Genomic DNA, 15,267 nt, shown 5'->3' on the forward strand with positions numbered 1-15,267 from the left:
TGCAAAGCATCAAAGGAACAACTACAGGAGAGGATATCTTTCGATTTAAAGCTTTCGTGACTGCAGGGATTCATCTTCTTGGTTCTTTCGGTAAAGTCACATAGAAGGGAAGTAATAAAATAATTCTCACGACGTTTCGGCCACAACGCAAGCAGCCGTCCTCAGGTGAAAACCAGGTCTGTTGGGGAGACAGCGTCTGAATGAAACAGCACACGAGCTTGGAGCATATATAAGCTGGGTTGGAAGCGGGGGAAAGAGCGCCTTGACAAAAGAATTTGCATATCAAGAGGAATTTAGCATATGTATGGGAAATGCAGGAATGTGATTAGTACTACATATGCCCGTGCTGCATATGTAGTACTAATAACATTCCTGCATTTCCCATAAATATGCTAAATTCCTCTTGATATGCAAATTCTTTTGTCAAGGCGCTCTTTTCCCCATTTCCAACCCAGCTTATATATGCTCCAAGCTCGTGTGCTGTTTCATTCAGACGCTGTCTCCCCGACAGACCTGGTTTTCACCTGAGGACGGCTGCTTGCGTTGTGGCCGAAACGTCGTGAGAATTATTTTATTATGTTTTATTTTTATTATTTTATTACTTCCCTTCTACGTGACTTTACCGAAAGAACCAAGAAGAGAGGATATCTATGAAAAGGTTTGCCAAACTGTGAATGGTTTGGAGCTGAACTGGGCTAAACTAGCCAGTGTGACAACTGATGGTGCTCCTAGCATGGTGGGGTCTAAGAAAGGAGTAATTGCTCGCATTAACCAAGAGATGGACAAACATAACCATTCTCGACCAATAGCCATACACTGCCTCATCCACCAACAAGCGATGTGTAGTAAATCACTGAAGTGGGGCTCGGTTATGAAATTTGTGGTATCTTGTGTTACCTTCATTAGAGCTCATGCACTAAACCACAGACAATTTCAGGCATTTCTGTCTGAGCTAAATGTTGACTATGAAGATGTTCTGTATCACACAGAAGTCCGTTGGCTGAGTCTAGGGAGAGTTTTGAAACGTTTCTATGACTTACTTCCACAGATTACAGCTTTTCTGCTTAAAAAAAAACAAAGAAGTACCAGAGCTCAATGATGCAGAATGGAAATGGCACCTTGCCTTTCTGACAGATGTAACAGAGCTACTCAACAGTTTCAATGTGCAACTTCAAGGAAAGGGGAAGCTCATCTGTGATATGCAATCACATGTCAAAGCATTTGGAGTAAAATTAGGCCTCCTCATCAAACAAGTGAAGGTGGAAAACTTCTGCCATCTCCCCACAACTCAAAATCTGTTAGCAGGAAAAACCATTGGTTGCATTCCCAAACAAAAACGTGTGGATTCACTGGAAAAATTGCAAAAGGAGTTCCAATTTGGATTTAAAGAGCTTCATCTCCATGAACAGGACATACAGCTTTTCCGTAACCCATTTTCTATTGACATTGAAAATGTGGATACAATTTACCAAATGGAACTGGCTGAACTGCAGAATTGTGAGTCTCTGAAAGACGCATTCAAGTCAAGCAGCCTTCATAATTTATATGCATCTCTCCCCTCTGAGACATATCCTCATCTCAGGAACCATGCACTAAAAATGGCAACCATCTTTGGCAGTACTTATGTCTGTGAACATACTTTTTCCAGAATGAAACATTTGAAATCTCCAACCAGATCTAGACTAATGGATGCACACTTGCATCACTTGTTACGACTAGCAGTGACAAATATGGAACCGGACATTGACCATCTCATTAGCCAAAAGCAGGCCCATAGTTCCCATTGAAATACTGGCAAGTTTGTTGATTTAACTTTACGTGTTCTTCATTTTAAATATTGTATTTGTTCCCGTTTTGTTTCTTCACTTCAAAATAAGATATATGCAGTGTGCATAGGAATTTGTTCATAGTTTTTTTTTAACTATAGTCCGGCCCTCCAACGGTCTGAGGGACAGTGAACTGGCCCCCTGTTTAAAAAGTTTGAGGACCCCTGCTCTACAGTAACGTACCGTATTAGAAACACGTTTGACTGGCTGGCTGGAGGGACAGTCACGTCCAAATGACGTGCGTGATGCTACTGTAAATAAATTAATTACTGCATATCACCTGCTACGTGTACGCTTGGAATTACATTGAGAGACAAGAGGAGGGACACGTGGATGAGAGGTTTGAGACAGTGTCCCAGTGTGCCCTCCACTCCCATTGGGGCCAATCCATTTAGTAGGTACGCAAACATCTGTCAAAACTTGACCCCTCCCCCCCTCCCTGTACCCACGCGTACTTTTTACCCCCTCCCATCCCACCTGTGAACGTACGCTTGACACCCCCCTCCCCCCGAATTCTACAGAACGGCCGATATTTAGTCTACGCAAAAACGATCAAGGATTAATAATATTAACGTGTTTAAGCAAACAGATAGTTCACCGCAGAACTATCTAACTCATTTGAAGACCAATGTAGACATTATTATCGAGGCTTCATCCCCTCCCCCTCCATGCGTACGTACTAAATGGATGGCCCCTTGGGATATTGTCTCGGATTCAAATACAGCACACAGCACTGCACTTTATATCTGCACGTTCGACTCGGGCAAAAGGCGGGGCCAGCCGAGCAATAGGCGGGTCCACTCAAGCAGTGGGCGGGACTATTTGAATAATGGGCGGGGCTATCTGATAAGTGGGCGGGGATAAATTTGCACGCGTGATGGGCGGGGCTAACTGGGTGGTGGGCGGGACTACTTGCGTGGTGGCCCGTGCAAGCCTGGTTAATAGGCGGGGATAATTGAGAAGTGGGTGGGGCGAATGGCTGTGGGAGGGGCTATTTGAAGGTGGGCGAGGGGGGAGGGAGGGGCCCCTTGGCAGATGGCGGCAGCTTGGGGAGGATGCCTTCATCCAGCATTGGATTGACGATCATGACGTGGATCTGAAAGAGACACTCGCGGAGCGATTTGTATTGTTTTTTCTACATAATAGCGTACAATTTGCATGTCAAATGCTTGCATGTAAAAACATTTATTCATACGAATTCGAATGCGGTGCGTGTACCGTGAGCGACATGAGCCGATGTTAATCTAGGATCGAGGCATCGTTACACCGCTGCTGTGTGGAGCTCTGTGCAATGTATGCGTTATGATAGCAGCGAACGCCAACAACAGTGAATGTGTATACAGTGCACGGAATATTGCAATGCACGCAGCTCCTCCTCCTTCTGCTCCTCTTGTCTCACAGTGCGAGGCTCCCATGCGTGAAATCTATGACCCCCACAGAGCGATGGAGAGCGCGGAGCCGGGTCGGGCGGATGACCTTGCCCCACTGCGCACCCGAGCCGGTGAAGGTCATTTCGCAGCCGCAAATTCTCGTCGGTCCGCGATAAATCCCGACGTGACGGCTTCGAGGAACGACGGCGCATCTCGGGGAACTGCAGGAGGCTGTGGCGATAATTGATAGCGGTTCTCCAGGCTCGCGATGCACACGTGGAGTCGCATGGACAAATAAATGCCTGCAAATGATATGCAAATGTTACAATTAGGTTAACGGGGTAAAACACAAGTGGACCCGAGACGGATTAAAAACGAGAAACGCAAACTGGAGGGTATATGGAATATAAAATAATTAATGCTGAGATCGAATCGCAGTGAGTGGAGTAACGAGGTGAATCGTCGACTGGCAGCTTCGGCAGCCTTGTCCCACAATTTTGCACGGGAAAGGCTCTATCGTCTTGCACCGCGTACCCCCAGGGTGTCGCTTTGCTTGTAATGGCCACTAAACAAGACGCAATGCTAATGGCCCACGTCACAATCTCCGCGCGACGTGCACATCCGCCCGCTGAGCTGTCACCACACACTGCCATCGCGTTACTACAGCTAACAACTAGCGGCTCTGAAGCAGGGTTGTGAACTCCACATTCCTATTGCCCAGAAGCATTCTATTGGATAATTGCTACTGATTTCCCACAGAGTGGGTACGCAGAGGAGTGATGCTGCGTCGATAGCAGCCACCTCCTGGTTGTGGGTACTGACCTACAACAGCAGTTTTACTGGGCTAGACTCCACCTATTTAACGATGACGCTAAATCCTATTATAATACAGTGGGACTCAAAGGCAGGTTATTAATAATCAGGAGAATCCAATAGCGGTTTGGTTGGAGAATGTTAAATAATGTAACTGTAACTTAGTTGAGTATATAAATTATTGCAATGTTAATACAGTACACCGTTAAATGTAAATACGTTTAGATCGGAAGACATGGGGAGAGCCAATATGCCTGCATGTTTCGTGTTTATGTGCAGGTCCACAGCAGCCAGCAGTTCATGTGCAGCCTTACGATACATGAACACTGTACCCGTGTCACCACTGCAGCGATTTTCAATACAGCGGAGCTGTTATCCTGCACGCCATCGTTGAAAGCATTAGCCGAATGCAGTGTTATTCTGCCACTGAACAGCGCACGTGATTCGTGTCGTACAATTATGTTCACTGCATGGCCCTTGTGTCATTTAGTGATGTGTGCATAGGTCGGGTGTGTGGTGTCTGTTGGCAGCTATTTTCGTGAATGCATGGTCTGGGAAGTGTGGAAGCACTTGGGCGATGTGTGTGGGTTCGTGCGTGGAACCGGACGTGTGGAATGAGGAGGGCTCTATGTTCTTGTGTGTAGGTGGGTAGTTTGCAGATTGGGTGTATGTGGGGAGATGTTGTAGGTAAGCGGAAGCCTGCGTATGTCGATGAGTGTGTGTGTGTGTTGGTCAGGTTATGTGTCTGGATTCCTGTGTGTTGATTTATGTCTGTGATGCCCAGAGAATGTGTATGTATGTGGGTTTGTTGATGAAGGTGTGTTGGTTATAGTGTGTGCTTATGATGTGTGGGGAGCGGTAGTGTAGCGGTTAGCGCGCTGCGCTATGAACCCGGCGACACGAGTTCGATTCCCGCTCACGGCCAACACCAGTGACGATTATCTGAACCGGTCCCAGGCCCTCCCCTAGGTCGACTCAGCCTCAAATGAGTACCCGGTGCGGTGTGCAAACATTACCACTAGGGAGACAAAGGCGGTCGGGCGTGGTGCTGGCCACCCACCCCTCGTGTGCCGTTCTGGCCTTCATAGGTGCTCGCTAACAGCACTTGCCCCTACAGTCTGTTAAGGCTATATGGGGGATCTTTGTCTTTGTTATGATATGTGTTCGTTATTTTGTTTTTATGAGGGTTTGTGAGTGTTGGTTAGTGTGTGTAGTTTGTATGCGGTGTTTGTTGGTTAGTGTTTAGGTTAGGGTGTATTGGTAAGTGTGTGCTATGTGTGTTGGTTACCGTTTGTTGGTTAGGATGTATTGATTAGTGGGTGGTGTGTGTGTTGGTTACCGTGTGTTGGTTAGGGTGTATTGGTTAGTGGGTGGTATGTGTGTTGGTTACCGTGTGTTGGTTAGGGTGTATTGGTTAGTGTGTGGTGCAGTGGCGGCTCGTCAATAGAGGGCGCAGGGGCGCCGCCCCCATCAATATTCCAGAAATATACATATACAAAATTTATATAAAAATACATAAATAAAATATTTTTTTCATACGATGTGCCGGCTGGTAGTAAGAAAAGCATCAGCATTTAATAAAAACTGGCTTTAATCGGTCAACTATTTTCTATGTTTTTCAATGTGTTTTATGCGGGGCGCCGGACAAATGGATGTCTATGTGAGACTTTACATTTTCGGACAGCATGTGACCTGAAGCTGGTCTCTAATTGGTTTCTTAAAGATTCTCCTCGGGGCGCAAGTCGTTGCGTCCCTGGCCAATCAGAATTGGATACATGTTATTTTATCCAATCTGATTGGTTCTCGTCACCTGTCATTCAAATTTACGCTGTAGGCCACTACTGCGAGTGCGAAGGCGACACCACTTTGACACTTGCTAGGCTGATCAAAATTTTTGTGTAAACAATGGCAGCAGTTCATCCAAATTCTGTAATTTATTTACAAAAAAACCCTTTCACAAGGCTTTCGCTGGAAGAAATAAAAAAGATAAAGGATCTCGGACCGGACCAACCCGATTTACAAATCCAGCAGCAGGCCAGTGACAGAGGACGAAGCTACACACGAAGCTTCACCCGCGCTTGTTATGAGAAACGGAGGTGGCTGGCTGGATGTGATGTTAGCAATTCTCTTTTTTGTTTTCCCTGTCTTTTATTTCAAAGTGTCGGCACTGAAGTTTTGTGGACAACGACGGGGGTAAGAGACCTCAAACATCTCTCTGACAAATGCAAACGTCATGAAAGTAGCCGCAGCCATATTGATAATAGCATGAAACTAACGTTTTTATGTTCAAGTAGGAAACATGCTTTTTGGTACTTTGGTCTGAAATGTATATAAAAGAGAAACATTTATGTTCAAGTAGGAAACATGCTTTTTGGTACTTTGGTCTGAAATGTATATAAAAGAGAAACATTTATGTTCAAGTAGGAAACATGCTTTTTGGTACTTCTTTTGGTCTGAAATGTAAATAAAGATCATCAAAATTTATATTCAAGTAGTCAAAATGGCTTTTGGTACTGCTTTATATTTATTTGCCCCCCTCAATAAAATTTAAAAAATGCGCCCCCCCCAAAAATAAATATCACCAGCCGCCACTGGTGTGGTGTGTGTGTGTGGGTTAGGTGTATTGGTTAGTGTATGGTGTGTGTGTAACCGTGTGTTGGTTAGGGTGCATTGGTTAGTGTGTGGTGTGTGTTGGTGGTGCTCGTCAACAGCACTTTGCCCCAACAGTCTTTGGGCTACGTGGATAGCTCGGCCGTCTGGGTGGTGCTGAAGTGGACAGCTCCACGCCCGCAGTGCGCGTGCGCGTCGCCGCCGCTATAAGAGGCGCGGCGGCTGCGTGGAGGCGGCGGTGACGTCAGCGCCGCGGTCTGCTCCCCCTCCACTCGCTCGCGTCCCTCTCCCGCTCCCAGCGTTCTCGCCGCTCGCTGTGTTCTCGCCCTTCACGTTCAGCGTCTCCGAACACCGATAGCTCTGTACGCGCGCTACAATAATTGGCATTCATAGCTGTAGAATTTGTTACGTACAAATAAACGGCGGTCGCAGGAATTATTCGCATTTTTTTATTCCTATTTATCCCGATTGTGTAATCATCGTGGAGGGAAAGATGTCCGGCCAGACCCTGACCGACCGCATTGCCGCGGCGCAGTACCACGTGGTGGGCTCGGCTGTGTCTCGCTCCGTGTGCAAGGCGAGCACGCACGAGCTCATGGCGCCCAAGAAGAAGCACCTCGACTGTGAGTAAAAACACCAAACACCGTGGCGCACTTTAACATCCTCCTCCTATTCTTAGGTTTTTTCGGTTAAGTCACCGAAAAAAACCTAAGAATATGAATCTTTGCAGTCACGAAAGCTTCAAATCTAGAATCCTCCTCCTAGCCCGTGTCTGCATGCGAGCGACGGTGCGTGCACCTTGCATCTTTAGCCACACGGTCGTGTTGGGGAGGCGGGGCGCGGGGGGGGCATGCTGCAATTTCGGCAGCGTTGCTTCTACACGGGCAGAGTGGGCGGGCTCGCACGAAGCAATGCTGGTGAACAATACACACACACGCCTCGCACACACATACAAGGTTCCACACCTACACCACAGCCCACCCGCCCCCCACACGCCTGCACACAACCACACCTTCCCCGCGCCCCGCACACACGAAAGACACAGATCCCCCTTGCAGCCACGGCCTTTAACAGGATGTCGGGGGACCTATAAAGACTGAGACGGCACACAAGGGCGTGGGTGGCCGGAACCACGCCCGGTTGCCTTCGTCTCCCCAGGTCCGATGTTTACACACCGCACCAGATTCATCATTTGGAGCAGAGTCGATCTAGGGGAGCGCCCAGCACTGGTTCAGAGAGTCGCCTCGGATATTGGATGTGGAACTGATGGCCAGGTTCAGAGCGCAGTGCGCTAACCACTGCTCCACCGTTCCCCAGCCACACGTAGTACCCCGACACGCATACATACACGCCCAACAACAACAACATCCGCCATTCGCCACTAAGTGGTCGTGACTTGACAGCGCTTGTGTCGGGCCAGGCTAGGAGCTCATTGAGGCCACGTTAAGTGTCGAGGGCTCGTTACTGATAGGAGGTCGCGGGGAAGACCCAGCTGTTATGGGTTTACTGAGATGACTGCCAAATGCACCATCTGTGATCTCCACTGTGCCAACTTGCTGCGTTTTAGCCGCCCGGAGATCTGCTCGTTAGGGGCGTCGATCCTCTGCCCTCGTTTGTTGGGTGGCGACTGCCTTCAACGCCCCAGTAGCGTCCTTCACGAACCTTCTTCACAGAGGCTGATCTTGAGACCACTGGTTCCGGCATCGGCAAGTCCAATCGTCTCCACATCATCCTTCCTGTACCACATCAGCCCATCTCTTCTCTAACCCGTACTCGTTTAGCCCACTCTGTCCGACCAAACAAAAGCTGCCTTGGCATGCGGTGGCTTGGCATCCGAGCTACATGACTCAACCAATGCAGCCTCGCCAGCCGGAGGAGCTCACTGATAGGACTGTCTCCTAGTCTTTCAAGGATATATCAGCTCCTCGCACAATGCTGCAGCCTGGTTAAACCCAGGATGGAGCGTAGACAGGCCAGCCTCGAACCGACGCAGATATTCATTTTAACGGAGTCCATGATTCGCAAGCATAACTGGCTAATGAGTAATATTTACGAATACTTTTTATAAAAACAAGCTTTAATGAAATGTAGCGTTACGAGTAATGGCAGAACTCCGCGACTTCAGGAAGTGGCCCCGAAGCTTGCCATAACGTAAGGGATCGTGGTGATTTACAGCCAACGTGAGTTGAGCGTGGACAATTAGACCCAAGCCGAAACATAACATATAAAAAAAGATTGTTTAAAAATATATTTATGATATAATATAGCATTGTCATCAGTATGACATACGTATACCAAGTTTACAGTCAATACAACATTGGGAAGTGGGTTAAAATTGATTTACAAGATTTGAGGATACGACAACAACAGACAGTGAGTTTATAAAAAGCGTGTAAAAAGATAATGTCGTTCAACTGGTTCTGAGTGAGACTTGCTGCCAAACGGGATCCGATCATAAGCACATTGCCCATGTATGAGAAGTCCTTCCACGCTATCCACTTTGCCACACCACTTGTGTTGCCGTGTATACTGTACACCCCACACGCATACACACCCACATGTATACACGACCACACACACATAAAGACAAAGACTCCCAGTATAGCCATAACAGACTGGGGCAAGTGCTGTTAGCGAGCATCTATGAAGGCCGATACGGCACATGAGGGGGTGGCCTGCACCACGCCCGGCCGCCTTTGTTTCCCTAGTGGCGATGCTCATACATCACACCAGGTACGCATTTGAGGCTGAGTCGACCTAGGGGATGCCCAACACCGGTTCAGATAATCGTCACCGGTGTTGGCCGTGAGCGGGAATCGAACTCAGGTAGCCAGGTTCGTAGTGCAGCTCTAACCGCTACACTACCGCTCTCCACTAGGACAAAGACAGACCCCCATATAGCCTGACAGACTGTAGGGGCAAGTGCTGTTAGCGAGCACTAGGAAACACACATCAATAGGCATATATCCCCACACACCAAAATACAAAAAAAATCAACATGCACACACCCACACACACCAACACGCATACACACCCACCCACACACCATAACTATATATACCCACACCCCAAAACGCATACACACACCAACATGCATACACACAAAAAGACAAAGATCCCCCGTATAGCCTAAACAGACTGTGGGGGCAAGTGCTGTTAGCGAGCACCTATGAAGACTAGCACGGCACACGATGGGGTGGGTGGCCAACACCACGCCCGGCCGCCTTTGTCTCCCCAGTGGCGATGTTTACACGCTGCCCCAGGCACTCATTTCAGGCCGAGTCGACCTTGGGGATGCCCAACACCGGTTCAGGTAATCGTCACTGGTGTTGGCCGTGAGCGGGAATCGAACTCGGGTATCCAGGTTCGGAGCGTAGCACGCTAACAACTACACTACCGCTCTCCACACACACACCATACCCATATATCCTCACACACCAACATGCATACACACCGACACGTCAACGGCCAAACAGAAGCTGCTTGGGCATGCGGGCTACAGGTCCCAGCCAACGCAGGCTTGCCTGCCAGAGGAGCTCACCGATGGGACTCTCGAAATCTCTCAAGGATCGATCAGCCCCTCGCACAGTCCAGCCTGGTTAAACCCAAAATGGGTCGTAGGCAGGCCAGCCCGAATGTTTCGAACTGGCGCAGATGTTCCCTTTTTAAAGGGGGGCCACGTATCGCAAGCATAGACATTGGAGAGCATAATTGTGGCCGAGAAGACCTGGAGCTTCGTGTGGAACGACAGGCTAGGTAACTTCCAGAGTTGTTATACACGGTTGATTAAAATATAATGCTGCTCAACTGATTTGGAGTTGATCCTGCCAAACCGGATGTGGTCATCATCACACTGCCCAGGTATGGGAGATCCTCCACTCTATCCATACTGCTCCATCACTCCTGTTTGGTGTGCATTCAAACCCACACGCGTACACACTTAACACGTATACACTTAACACGTATACAAAGACAAGACAAAGATGCCCATTGTAGTCTTCACCGACTTTTGGGGCAAGTGTTGTTGGCAAGAAGCTGCCGTAAATACCACACCCATACTCGCATACACACAACAAGGGAAATAAATAATCGTCACTGGTGTTGGCCGTGAGCGGCAATACACGGCAATACACCAATATGCACACACGCCAACGCGGGCGCACACACCAACACGCGCACACACCAACACGCGCACACACCAACACGCGCACACACCAACACGCGCACAAAGACAAAGATCCCCTGTATAGCCTTAACGGACTGTAGGGGCAAGTGCTTTTAGCGAGCACCTATAAAGGCCAGCACCGCACACGAGGGGGTGGGTGGCCAACACCACGTCCGGCTGCCTTTGTCTCCCTAGTGGCGATGTTTACACATCGCAACAGGTACTCATTTGAGGCTAAGTCGACCTAGGGGAGGCCCAGGGCCGGTTCAGATTATCGTCACTGGTGTTTGCCGTGAGCGGGAATCGAACCTGGGTCGCCAGGTTCGTAGCGCAGCGTCCTAACCGCTACACTACCGCTACCAACACGCACGCATACACACCAACACACGCACACACACACCAACACGCGCACACACCAACACGCGCACACACACACACCAACACGCGCACACACACCAACACGCACGCTCACGGAAGCGTCGCCACGCCGGCGTGTGAAGTAGACTCGCTCTTGAGATGCGTCACGATCGATCGTCTCGACTCCTCTTCACGAGCGTTCACACTCGCTCCACCCGACACGCACTAAGGCGCACTCGCATACACCAGCATTCGGTGCACTCGTACACAAGAATTGAGTAAATAATGAATTCGTAGTAATGGTTGTGTTTTATATATATACAGTGTCGTGCGTGCACAACGCCTCTCAAAGCGCTGAACGTTGCGAACCACGTAAATATAAAACATGGTACGTGACACCAGAGACACAACAACACAATCACACGTGCGGAGGGTGAACGCAGCTCGAATCACGTGGTGCGGGCGGCAGTCGTAACCACTGAACTCGTGACGCCTGCGAGAGTCCAAAGAATAAGTGACGAGTCCGAACAGTATGATCCCACACATCGCTTTCCATGCAAACGGAATCCACCACAACTGTGTGAGCATTGCGACGGATGTGTAAAATACTAGCGGCGTAGACTGCACAATGAATTGTATGTACAGTATTTATATTGAGCTTCTTTCGCACCGTACGTAGCCAACCGTGCTTATCGGAGGTGCGGGGATTGCCAACATTGTGGTGAATGTAGAGGTGTCTAGTGGCTAAAGGGGGCTACATTTACAACCAAGCCGATGTAAAAAAAGAATATAGACGCATCAATGCGTGTATGAGGAGCAACGAATTGACATTTTTATTAAATGAATACCGTGATTAATTTAATTAAAATAATTACGTGATTAATTTAATTGACATCGCTGGGTTTAATATCGAAGTCACCGTGGCGCAGTTAATAAATTGAAAGTAAAAAAAACGAGTTGAGAGTTCGGTGCACCTGGTTTCTTTTCACGTAGAGCTTGCGATGATGAACACGAGGGGTGCACAGATGCTCGGATTCCTCCAATGGCGTCGATTCTTGTGCTCACGATACACGCGTTGGATCTTATAGTTAGTGCATGTCCGCCTATGCAGCCACTCGAGGCGAAATGTATGTTGAACTTCTTTCACACAGTACGTAGCCAATTGCGCGGGGAAGGACAACAAACTAAACACAAAAAAACTGTTTTAAAAAAATGAGTTGAATCTAGATTTAAAAGTGCATAGCTCCAGTGGCGTCCAAATATCAGAAGATGGAAGCGCTTTCCAGACGGCCATAGAAGCGCATCTGAAAGCGCACGATGCGGTGACCGTCTTTGTTCTATGACGAGCCAAAATCTGCCGCTGCGAGGATAACCGGAGTTCGTGTGGTGGTTTATGTTCCTTGACGAGATGAGCAAGATATTGTTGTTCAAGCAAGGTATTGCAGTTTTTGTTTTATATTATGGTGTCCTAATATGAAAACAATAGATTATTGAGTGGAATCTGGACCCTGATCTGTAGCAATGGAACCACGAGGCGGATTGTTCGAGGCTTAACAAACACTTTTTGCCCAGCTGCTCGTGTAAATCCCTTTAAATGAACGCGGAGTAGAAATTCGATTTGTACTGCAGTAGAATCAATGCTCTGTTCAGTGTTAATCGTGTATGCTACAGTTCAGTGAGGTTACACTGGGGGTAATTGTGGTAAACCGTGAGCGGTGTGCGATTTAGCGTCAGGAAAGGTAACATGGCAAGTGCAGTGACGCAGAACCTCACATCTCAAAATAACCATTTGCGTGATTGTGAAGAATGCAAATAACAAAATAACCAAGCTATTTGCCTTCACATAGCTGTCTCTGCATACAAAACACCTTATGAGAGTGGGTAATTTCAGCAGCGTTGGTTCAACGCTCGCAAACTGTAATAGTTTTTATATTCGTGATGTCAGCACCCAGGAACCCGGCTCAATGCTGTGGGATGCGCGTGACGTCATCATACAGATATGCATTGTGACGTCACCACTGCACCTGTGTGCGTACCAGCCAGGCAGCTAGCACCATTTTTTTAATGTGGTATACAGTATATAAACACTCGCCTTTTGCCTGTCAAAGGACGGGTGTATTGCAGTAAATCTGAAACTTGCAAGCGAAAAGCAGACCGCGACGTGATACAAAATGCACACGAATGGATGCAATGAATAAGGCCGCAGTGACACAGACTTATTGAATTTAAAGGTAATCATCCCTACTCTTTGGTTCTTTCGGTAAAGTCACGTAGATATAAAATAAACCACGACGTTTTGGGCGCAACACAAGCGTCCGTCATCAGGTGGGGAAGCATGGTCTGCTGCTGAGGCAGACTGTTGTTCATCATGACGGCCTTTTTACGTCTGTCTCAATAGCGTTACGTAGATCGCGTGACGTGCGGGTTCTGCCTTTGTAGTGAGGGTTTAAGTTGATGCGGAGGAGGGGGGAGGAGGCGCCTCGCCCCCCATGTGGAGTGACGTCAGCCGCTAATTATTATTAATGGAGGGGGGTGGGGGCGTCCATTTGGAGGACGTAACCTGTTCATGATTATCAATGAGGAGGGCTGGGTCCTGGACCGCGTGGCTGGAGGCTTCTTCAAGCTTGACGTGGATCCCCTGCCTCTCCAACAGTAAGAACCCTGAGCCCCTCACAGGGTCCCCCTTTATATCGGGCCGGGCTGGGGCTGGCTCTGCCTCTCGCCCCGCCCACCTTCTTGAACTCTCTCGCCCTTGCCCGAAAGCTCTCAAGAGTTATTTCCGGACCATGTGACCACCCGTTGGCCCCCTCCACCGGTGCCCCCCCTCCAGTATCATCCGGTCACATGTCCCCAGGTCAGCCAGAGTATCATGCCCCCAACGTAACCCCAGCGGGCTGTGACACTCTCTCGCTCTCTCAACGGGAGCCCGCACCGCATGCTGTGCGTGATGCCCATCGCGCTTAACCAGCGCTCACCCAAGCCCCCACTAGGGTTGGTACTACACCCCGTGTCCGGGGTGTACACACAACAGGAGACATCCCGCCGTGGCCTCGCGGGCTTGGCACCACAGTGACATTCCCAGTTGCTACAGTAGTCAATGGCATGCTACTAATTTATAATCTTATGTCAGTCCAGTGGGGCACTTGGACCTTCACCGTGCCGGTCGGTGCTGGCTTGGAGTGTCTATTTAGGCTGTGAGGGAGGAGGAAGAGAGCCTTGACAAAATAATTTGTATTTGAAGAGGAATTTAGCATATTTATGGGAAATGCAGGAATGCGAATAGTGCTAATTGTGAAATTCGTGGGAGGTGGGCGGGGGGTTTTCAAAGTCATATTATGCCCATGCATTTTGCAGGATTAGCAGCATCAAAGGGAGGGGGCAGGGGCAGCACCAACAAAGGGAAGGAATGTGAATAGTATGCAGCTGCAGCAACCAAACAACCACGTAAAAAACTAAAGTATAAACATAATTGTATCATCAGTATACTAAATATACTCTCCAATAAGCTGAGCTACTAACAGTAAGTAATACATTACAATTCTATATCGTAAAAAATATAATATGCTTCCAGCTAAACTTTTTTCCCTTACATCAAACAGGTCTTGCCCCGTACTATATGCTGCCACAGACAAACTCAACATTAAATTATATACTGTATTACTATACTATACACCACCCTATACCTTATACATTGTTATATTACACTATGTATTATTCTACCCACCCTAATGTATATCACACTGCTATATATTCACTATACAATTACGATACTATATATTACTTTGTACATTGTATTAAGCATATAAATGTTATACTATTTGTTATTATACACTGTACCATTGACCGTCGTGTGAAAGATACTAAGAGGCAGCAACGAAATATGACAATGGGAGAGTAGCAGAGCAAAGAATCCATTCCCTGCGGAGAATACAATGCCAGTGAGTGGAACGCGGTCTGAGAGTCACCGTAAACGTGAACACAATCAGTTAAGATCCGAAATGGTTTATTACGTCCTTCCAATGATTGCTAAGCCAGAATCCATCTTCTCGGTTGAAATTGTCTCTGTGTTTGTATATGTGGATCGCCTCATGAATGAATCTCTCATGATAGCCAGATGGCTTGCAGA

General features: G+C 48.0%; 1 protein-coding gene across 6 annotated transcripts in view; it reads left to right on the forward strand.

Moving 5' to 3' along the window:
* The first annotated feature begins 6,867 nt into the window (after positions 1 to 6,867).
* LOC133354982 (clathrin coat assembly protein AP180-like) overlaps positions 6,868 to 15,267 on the forward strand; it is a 142,253-nt gene continuing 133,853 nt past the window's right edge. For all 6 annotated transcript variants that reach the window (XM_061572221.1, XM_061572231.1, XM_061572240.1 and 3 more), the window contains exon 1: positions 6,868 to 7,242. In XM_061572221.1, coding sequence (XP_061428205.1) covers positions 7,113 to 7,242 — 130 coding nt within the window. In that variant the 5' untranslated portion in view covers positions 6,868 to 7,112. The remainder of the gene's footprint in view (positions 7,243 to 15,267) is intronic.

Source organism: Lethenteron reissneri, chromosome 6, assembly GCF_015708825.2.
Source record: "Lethenteron reissneri isolate LAM-NWPU_2019-01 chromosome 6, ASM1570882v1, whole genome shotgun sequence".
In the NCBI taxonomy this organism is placed as follows: Eukaryota; Metazoa; Chordata; class Hyperoartia; order Petromyzontiformes; family Petromyzontidae; genus Lethenteron; species Lethenteron reissneri.